Source organism: Austrofundulus limnaeus, unplaced genomic scaffold, assembly GCF_001266775.1.
Source record: "Austrofundulus limnaeus strain Quisiro unplaced genomic scaffold, Austrofundulus_limnaeus-1.0 Scaffold67, whole genome shotgun sequence".
Taxonomy (NCBI): Eukaryota; Metazoa; Chordata; class Actinopteri; order Cyprinodontiformes; family Rivulidae; genus Austrofundulus; species Austrofundulus limnaeus.
This window is the reverse complement of record NW_013952469.1, coordinates 1,448,586-1,458,543: the sequence shown is the minus strand read 5'-3', so window position 1 is coordinate 1,458,543 and position 9,958 is coordinate 1,448,586. Positions and strand designations below refer to the sequence as shown.

The 9,958-nt window shown below is 37.7% G+C and overlaps 1 protein-coding gene across 1 annotated transcript in view; it reads left to right on the top strand.

Annotated features, from left to right (window-relative positions):
* syt3 (synaptotagmin III) overlaps positions 1-9,958 on the top strand; it is a gene marked incomplete in the record, with an annotated part of 60,380 nt that overhangs the window by 39,006 nt on the left and 11,416 nt on the right. The window contains 2 exon segments of the mRNA XM_014010257.1: positions 4,409-4,873; positions 8,336-8,456. Coding sequence (XP_013865711.1) covers positions 4,409-4,873; positions 8,336-8,456 — 586 coding nt within the window.

Below are 9,958 nucleotides of genomic sequence, written 5' to 3'. Positions count from 1 at the left end.
ATGTACACCAAATGAAAGGTATGATGATTGGCTACACAGCTGTGGCATCAGAACGAAGCTCGGAGCTGACTGGCTGATTCTACAGTCAGTCAAGCCCAGGATGCGGAAACTGGAAGTTGGTGACTTCTCATATATTATTGGCCCTGGACGGCCGATACTTGAACACAGTTGGTCAAATGAGATGTCAATCAAAAGAGGAGGGCCTGGACGTCCATTTTGATGCATTGCACACGGACACAGGATGAACAGAAACACAGAAATGACATTTCAAAATAAAACGAAACAAAAACGGCACGCGGGCGTTCCGCTGAATGTTGCACCAAACTGGGACAAAGAAGTTAGAGCAACTGGACACATTTTCCCTTCTGGTTTCCTCCTTTGTGTGATGGTTTCCTGCTCGTAACAAAAGCCTCCTTCAAGCCTTTGAAAAGCATGAATGCTTCAGTCAATTTGCATAATGTGGCTTCCCCCGTGTTTGGAGTGAATCTGATTGTTTAATTTCAATCACATCCTCATTAACACCGAATTTTTACGCCTTTTTTATTTTTTGGACCGCTTTCATCCCTCCGGCTAATCGTCAAACAGAAACAGACGCCGRCTCGCAAATAGATTTTTGCAGCTTGTGTTCTGCTCTCTGAAACTCGCAGCTCCTCCGTCACGCGCACGTTTAATTCAAAGCTAACAAGTAATTATCAAGTGTTAATAAACAGGACTGACAGAGCCACTCGTGCAGYGACGGAAAAGTTGCTGGTAAAGCTGGTGTGTGTGTGTTTGTGTGTCGCAGTTTAATTATTGCACAAGTTTGTTGCTCGACAGCGTTTATATCAAACGCTTTCGTGGCAAATTATTCCCAGCAGAAGATTAGGGAAGAGGAAAATGTCGAGGCTGATGACAAATTTACAGCTGAAATCCTGGACGTGCTGCGAGGTTACACCGGCGTCTAATAGCTGTCGTCTTTCTGTCAGAATTAAGTTTGCAGCTGAAAAATGAGCTTTGACCTGAAAGGAAAAGGAAACCAGTTTGGATTAAAAACCTTTCAGCTAATCTGCAGGCTTCATACGCTGAAGGAGTGCATTCTCGAAGTCGGCGTGTTGTCATTCAGTCACGTGATYTCAACCTCCATTTTTGTATGGGGGGAAACTCATTGGGAGACTCCGTTACAAACTGTGTCAAAAGTAGAGACTTCAAACTATACAGCAGTTTTTAAGTTGTGTTGTTAGGTCAAGAGAAGAAAACCAGAGTTATGATAAATGGCATATTTTACAAATTTTTTTCTGAAAATGAACGTTCTATTTTGAAGCGCGTTGCAGCTGAAGGGAGCAGGAAACACGGTAATCCCGTGGAAAAAACACCGCTGTTCATCGTCAGTCTCATCTTTCTCTTAAACCGAAAAAATATAACCACCTAGACCGCCTTTTTGACTGAAGCTCAAAGTTATCTGACAAGCAGTAAAAAATCTACAGGAAGAAGAAAATAAAAAGAGGCGAAATTTGAATGGAGATTGGCGGCAATGAAGAGCCGGTGAGAGCAGGACTTTATTAGATCTGTGACTTTTAACGTGTTTGGATTTTATAGTTAGTGTGTAGTTTTGAGTGTTTACTCTTCAGTTTAGTCAGTTTTAGTGTTTTGAATCAAAACAATGAGGCAATTCTTTTTAAACAAGGAGAAGCACGCTGAGGCAGCACGACAACACGTGTCTTATTTCTCTCCCCTCACTTGGAAAAAAATAAATATTTTATCTCTGGATGTATTTTTTGCGTGAGAAGTGCGGTCCTACAGCAACTTTTCATCATTTTTCCAATTTTCCACATAGAGGAACTCCTCCTATTTTCCCCCAAACCAATAATGTCAGCTTCCGTTTACAACATGGTCAYGTGACAAAGTACCCGGCTGTTCGACGTTGAGAATATCGCCCGCTGCCTTTCAGAGCTTTAAACCAAAATCAACTTTTAATRAGAACTGTTGAAGCTGCAGCTTAGAGGGTGCTTTGTGAATGACTCTCAGCTACTACCACGTTAAATTTCAACCTAAAATCTGTATAATTCACTGAGATATGACCATTTTTATGTAATGTTGCTGTGGCGGCCATCTTGAATTGGAATGACCTCAATTTGCATTTCCTGTGAGAACGTTTGTCTCTGAAAGGTTTTTGCTACAAGCTGCTGAAGAAGCTTAAAACGTTTAACAATAAAACTTTTAAACTGAGTTCAGTTTGAACAGCTGGTGTTTGCTGAAAGAAAGAAAAAAGTTAAAAATTTATATCAAAAATTATGCTGAAAAAGCTCAATTGAGCAGAAATGTAGCTAAAAAAGGCAGAAACAAGTTAATTTAGGTGGCAAATGGTAAAAGGACAGTAAAAACAGTCCACATGAGCAGAAAAACATGAAAACGAGTTCAAAAAAATTTGTGATAAAATAATTTCAAAAGCTAAAACAGCTGAAAATCACTAAAAATGTAGCTGGAAAAGCTTAAATTAAAACAAAGAAGCTGAAGTAGTGTTATGTTTGCTAAATTCCTCAGTAAGAAGTTGTAATTATGACAAAAAAAACTTTTGGAAAATACATGAAATTAGCTGAAATCAGGTGAAAAGCAACGTAAAAGGCAGGTAACAGCTTAAATTTGCATAAAAAGCAGAATAAGTGTAAAATAGCARAAAGGAGCGGAAAGTTAGCTGAAAAAGCTTAAAGAAGCCAAAGAAAGCTGAATTCAGAAAGAAAGAAGCAGAACCAGAGTAAACAGTAAAGATTTCTGAACATTTTGAAGGTTTTTAGGATGCTGAAGACAGCTCCGTTCATTTTTCATGAGAAAAGTGGCCAAAAAAAGCTAAATATCTGAAAAAAACATAAAGTCAGCAGCCATAATGAGCTGAACATTTTTACACACGAATTGATGAAAAATCACAAAAACTGTGGAACTGGTTACGTGCCGAAAAACGTACAGATGTCATGTTAATGATTGGATATTTTACTAACAGACACAGTTGGTGCTTAGATCTTGTGCTGTGAACGACTCTCAGCTACTACCACACCAAACTTTAGCTCAATATCCATAAAACAAAACAAAATTACAGCTGCTGTCTTACATCGACTTCAAAGTGAATTTGCACATAATAATCATGAAAATTTAATTAAAATCTGTGCAATGCTTCATAAAATATTTTGCTAACAGACACACACACACACACATGCTAAAGTAAGAAATATGTGCTTTAAATGTTAAAAAACTAAACAAAACTCCTGTGTTCTGTGCCATAAAGAGACAAAAATAACCTTTTTTTTTTTCAGCAGGTTTGATTTGATTTTTCTTCCTGAACAGAAACATTAAATAATTTTTTTACGTTCTGCAGAAGAACAAGGTCAGCCCTGGTGTTGAAGGTTAATTACATGTCTGAACGACAATTTAACACTTCCTTCTCACTGTTAATCAAACCCTTTTTATTTYATCATTATCCCTTTTTGTTCTCAGCAACAATGAAATAAAAAGAAACGTTTGATGTTTACACAGAAAACAGTTTTTTTGTTGTTGTTTTCCAGCTGGACCTGATTCAGTCTGCGAGTCCTTCAAAGCTTTTAAATCCTCACAAAGAGACTAGAAGCTCTTTGGTTTAAAGGAAGTGATTTTTATGCTTTCCTGGTATTTTTGGACAAAACTGCAGTTTTTGTTTTTGCCATGGGCAGAAATAAATGAAACAAACAAACAAACATTCAGTAAAGATTTTGATGCCAAAAATGAAACAACTGCTTTCAAKGAAAACATATTTTAACCTGTTATAAGAAAGATTTGTGTGGATATTTGGATTATTTGACATAATGTTTTTATTGTTGTGTTCATGTCTCAGATAAAAGCCATGAGAACTCCAGCAGGTCTGTTTTTAACCGTAAATCCAGAGGGAACTCTCTGTTCTGCTTATGTGAAGAACAGATGTTCTGTTTTTTATTTTATTTTTTATTTATTTCTCACTCTGAGAAATAAACTTCCTGTTTGTGAAATTGGCTCGGACTGAAGCGTGGAGCAGATTATTTCCCACCAGGACTCCAGTTTCTAAAAAAAACAACAACTTGGATCATGTTTGTGAAGAGCCAACGCTCAGAGCTTAAAGTGGCTGTGACATCWAATTTTTGTGATAAATATGATTGCACTTTTGGAAAGATGACACGGATAACATTATTACAAAAGCAATTTAACACAACTGAGATGAACAGTCGTTGAGATATTTGCATGTGAAGTAACAGGAAGTGATGTCAAAGGGGAATGTCTGAAAGTAAACAGAACGCTGCAACAACGGCTAACAGCTCAGACAGTAGGGGATCTTCTGATGTTTCTTTGGATAATTTTAGTCCCTATAAGAGAGAGATGAAGACGTGTCACAGTTAAAAAATTATTGTTTTAAAACAAAGACCAGAGAGTTTTCTTTCTTAAAGAGTTCCCTTTGATGTCACTTCCTGTTTCACTTAAGATGAGCCGAATTCAATGGAAAWTWTGCCAGTTATGTGACTTTTTGTATTTGAAGGATAGGCAAGTCACATGCACTTTAAACACATCAGCTGCAACCTTGTTTTTTTTTTTTTTTTGGTTTGATTTTATGATATTTATTTTATATGTGTGTAAACCACACAAACACAAAGCAATAAGACAGGTTGTGTGTTGGTCTCAGGTCCACAGAAAGACCTTAAACCCAGTGTTCAACGAGACGTTCCAGTTTGGCGTGCCGCTGAACGAGCTACATTCCAGGAAGCTGCATTTCTCCGTGTACGACTTCGACCGTTTCTCCAGACACGACCTGATCGGACAGGTGGTGGTGGAAAACCTGCTGGACTTCAGCGAGGACAGCGGGGACAAACCCGTCTGGAGGGACATCGTGGAGGGCCACGCAGTGAGTGGATTCAAACTCACACACCCTGATGGGATTCAGAACTAATGATGCTAGTTTAAATATAGAGTCATGTGTGTTTATTTTATTATTTAAATCTTCATTTAATGGAGTCTGTAGGAGGCAGAAAAGTTGAGTTTGGATTTAAAGAGACTGCCTCAACACTAGGGCTGTGTACTGGTAATAATTTGGTGATATATGTATCATGACACGGGTCGCGATACGATATATCGCAATATATTAAGCAAGGTGTAATATTGCGATATATTGCCATTTTTTGTCCAAAAATTCTATTTAAAAAAGCTTGACTATCTTGAAATATCTGTATACATTATAAATTATAWTTTTTATTCAATATAAAGAAGCCTAATTTAAAACCCTGTCAAAAACTGTAAAAAGCCCCAGTTTGGTAGTTCTGGCTTTTCTCATAATTTGGCTAAAAAAAAAACAGTTGTCGACCCACAGGGGCAAACGCAGGTTGTTCAGGTGGTTACAAAACCCGTCTGTTTCACAGTAATATGTTTTATGTTTAATATTTATGCTTGAYGTCACGTTGAAGAGTAAATTCTATCTAAGGAACACCTGTCAGGGCATGGAGCTTATAGGTTTTGTTTCAACCTAGTTTAGAAAGTTTTCTTTATTCAAAAACATTYGTGTCTAATAAAGTAGGTGAGCAGCCTAGGCATGCTAGTCTCCTCTCTGATGCTAACGCCAGCTTATCCATGCTAGTCACTAGCCTCTCCAATGCTAACACCAGCTTATCCATGCTAGTCACTAGCCTCTCCAATGCTAACACAAATGAATAATCTCCTTCTCATTTGCCCGAGCTGGTCTCTGTTACTGGGGCCAGCTGCTCAGTTACCGGTGCTGGCCCATCATTATTCAGATCAATAGCTAGCTTAGCAATAGATATAGCCTCCTGCTACAAGGATGTAGCAAACAGTCGTTATGCAATAGTCTTAATTTTGGCCCTCATACTGAGCCAAACTTAAAGGGGGGTGCAAGTACGCCAGTCATTTCAATGCACTGTTTCATGTTGTTGTTGCATTTGGCCACTTCAATATCATTCTTCAGGGACCTCCTGAGCTTGGGGTGCTAGACAAATACCTGCCTTACATAATTTGACTACAATCAGAAGAAAGAGCGAGAAAGGGACACTGAAATTTGGCTTAAAATACAGACATCCCAGGTAATAAGAGTGTTGGCAACTCTACCTCAGATTTGAATGTAGCGAGTTTGGCGGTCTAATCCACTCCGATTTTATTGCTAATGTCTGAGCTACTGTTTTACTCACTGGCTCCTCAGTAGTGGAGGAACCAGATGGCTGGCTGACTGCTGCCAACTAGTGGTCGGAGGCTAAACTACAACATAAAAATGAACTGCTGGCATGAAAGTTTACATTAAAAATCTGTACAGGGCTTCAGAGAGTCGATACAGAATCAGGAAATTAAATATCGCAATATTTCAGTGTATCGATATTTTCTTACACCCCTACTCAAATGAGTTGGTCTGAGACACACCTCAGAAAAGGGGCGGGGCTTGTGGAGTTACACTAAGGGGGAATTCAGACCAAAGCATTGCAGTTCCACTTTATATAGACCCCAACTGAAGGTGTGTCTCAGACCAACTCATAAAATAGAATTTAAAAGCATGTTAGGTTTATGTTCAATCAATAAAAACAAACAGTTTACCAAAATAAAACTCCAAATATTTCAGTTACACATCAATCAAACTTGCACAATAGTTTATTTTTGTGTTTCTAATGACAATTTTGAGTGCTGGCATTATGAGAAGTTTATTTATTTAAACTTAAGCAGCTGCTTGTGAATAATTGACAATTTAACCCCGTATAACTGACAGCATTGTGAAAATATTACTTTGCAACTTGACGTCTGCGTGTTTAATCATCCCAAAGATGCGTTTCTGCGTCTCTGATTCAACTGGATGGTTTGGATCAAGAAAATCAAGTTGAGTCAAAAACATTTTGATGCTCAGTTGGTTTCGATGAATTCAGGCGTGAAAAACCTTTGGCTCTCCGACGAATCACAATCACTCAGACTACACCGTGTAACCAGCCAAGTTTCTATCAAACCTGTCAGGTTTTTTCTTCTTCTTTAGATTCAAATGAAATAAATTCTGTCTGTTATCCAAAGAACCTTCTGTGTAGGAAAAAAAACCTGTCTGCTGTAATTCAAAGTCTGCTCATGTGAAGAATTATCTCCCAGGAGTCCAGCTAGATTACTGGAAGGGCTCTGCTGGCCACGTCCAAACTTTGGTTTGTTTCCAAGAAGATTTATATGAAATATTCATAGAAGGCTATTAGCAAATTAGATATAGCAAGGCTTAAAATTGTTTTGGCACAGAGGTTTAATTTATTAAATAAGTTTAAAGCATCAGCATCTCCATGTATTTCAGTGTTTCATTTTGGGGAATATTGATTAGTGAGGCTTAAAGCCACGAGGACTCATCACGCCAGGGTGACCTGAATACCAGAACCTTCTGGTGCCTCTCAGGCCCGACTGCTGTTTCAAAAAGTTTTTATCGTTTCATCCTTGTCTCCACGCAGAWACTCTGTTTTAGGAGCTCCTTCTTGCTTTTATTTTCTTCTTCTGTCTTCACAGTTCAAACCATAGACCTTCATTATTGAATCAGTAAAGATGGATTATWWATTCTATAGTCCAGRGGTTCCCAAWGTTTTTGTTGCWTAAGGACRAATTCAGACCAAAGCTTTGTAGTTCTACTTTATAAASACCCRACTGAGGGATTTAAGTGTGAAAAAGAAGGATTTAAAAGGATCACATGTCTACTTTAAAATAATGATTGAGAAACAGAWTCCATTTCATGATAATGATGTAAAACATTTTTAGATTTATTAAATTTTTATTTGTTTTTCTTATCTTCCCTTTAGCTTCCTGAGAACTGCCTTAGTCTACGGTTAATATGAATCCAGTCTAATTGATGATGCCTTTATGTGCAGCTTGTTTCCTGTTTTTGATGTATTTTTGGATTACAGCTCCTCACACAGGCCTGGCATAGTTACTGCAGCATTTTAGGCCATTTTTCATTTTTGGRATGAAATCATATGTAGGAACTGTGTCGAGTTTAAGAGGATATTTTTAGAAATGACAAATAAAAAAACATGTTTTGGGGAAACTGGACAAGGCTGTGACCACATGCAGCCATGGAGTCGCAAGATGGAGGAAGAGATGAGAGATTTACACTCTTCCCCACTGATTTTGACAGATTATGATTCATTAACAGCAACGACAGTTTCCCAAACACTCCGCCCGTTCACGTTCAGACCCTCGCTACCCCCCCCCCCCCCCACACACACACACACACATCAATCATAAACGTTGCTCCTTTCAGGCCGCAGATCATCACGGGTGTTTCTGATGTCATGTTTGAGTGATCACAGCCTCCCCACTCAGTTTCTAATCCCTGTCTGTGTGTGACGATCCGCAGGAGAAGGCCGATCTCGGGGAGCTTAATTTCTCGCTGTGTTACCTGCCCACTGCAGGCAGGCTCACCGCTACAATCATCAAGGCCACCAACCTCAAAGCCATGGACCTGACTGGTTTCTCAGGTAAACGAGTCGCACGTGCCACACTGCTACTGCCTGACAGGACGTCATTTAGATTTAAAAAAGAAAAAACTAATAAAAACAGACAGGAAGTAGCTTCATTTCTGTCTAAAAGCAGATATTAGAGGTTGAGTGTTTTAGTTTTATTTTGGTTGGCAGCCGGCCAGAAGCACAGCGACATAAAGAGATGAAGCAACAGTTTTATTATTCAGAACAAGATGCCATAAATATGCTGCCAGAACAATCTGAATAAAAGATTAGCTTTTATACAATTTGGCAACAAAGACACACTTTTTTGTTTTTGTTTTTGTTTTTTTTAAGGTTAGCTGGACTAGAATTAAATGCAGAGATGTGATTCAGGTTTTTAAATCCAGGGGTCAGAGGATCTACTGAAACCCTCCCATTTGGACATTTTACAGATAAATAAAAATACTAAATATGGCTCCATAAACATGTTTAGTATCTGATGCTGTGAATAAATGTTAAAATGATGACTTTACAACAAAACAACCAAATAAAGGATCAATCAGGCTTTATGACTGGGTTATAATTTATGTCGTAAACACTTGTTATAAGACAGTTTACATATGCTAGCTCGTTATTGGGCAAAGGCCTTTGATTTACTGTTTATTTATCAGTTGTTTGCTTCTTTTTCAGTTTTCTTCATTTCTAATGGGTTTTTTGTTTTTGTTTTTACCTGAAAAGCATTTTAAATTAAACAGTATCATGAAGCGCAATAAGGTAGAAAAAAAGGTAAGAGTTTTAATTTAATAACTAGTTACTAATGGTTTATAAAGTGTGTATACATGTGTCGCCCCTTTTAATTAATATTAACTCTTGATTTAGAAAAAATTCTGACTCCACGGGCTGCATAACAGCAACAACAACAATCAAACAACAGGTTTTTGTATTAAATATAATCAGAAATGAATTTGCCAGCACTTAATAAATCAATAAGAACAGCCGTAGCTTTAGAGACAGAAAGACTCGTCCACTCAAAGTAACTGGTCCTCGTGTTGAAGCATCCATGAGTTCAATAAATGTGTTTATTGGGACGTGACAGAAAATAAAACGCTGCACCAATCAACTGATTGAAGCTGTCAGGAAGAAAAGAGCTCAATATAAATATAAATATAAATATTAATATTAATATAAATGTCATCCATTTAAATGCAGGGAAGCATGGTGAAGGAAATTACCAAACTTATTTACTGAATAACTCTTCAGATCAATGGAGCATTATTTCATTGATTGTTTCCAGAAGTATAAATTATGAATGACTGATCTGACGGTAGTTTGTTATAAACAGAAGTTTTCATTGAAGCTAAATCAGCTGCTGTCATTTGAAGCAGCTGTGGTTCAGTAATGATGTCAAAAGTTTTTATTTCTCTCAGGTTTGGTGATTGATTTGATTTATTTATTTAACAGGAAAAGATTATTAAAAATCAAGCCTGACTCAGCATAATTGCTGTTTTACAGCAGGTTCCTGTTCTGCAGCACATAAA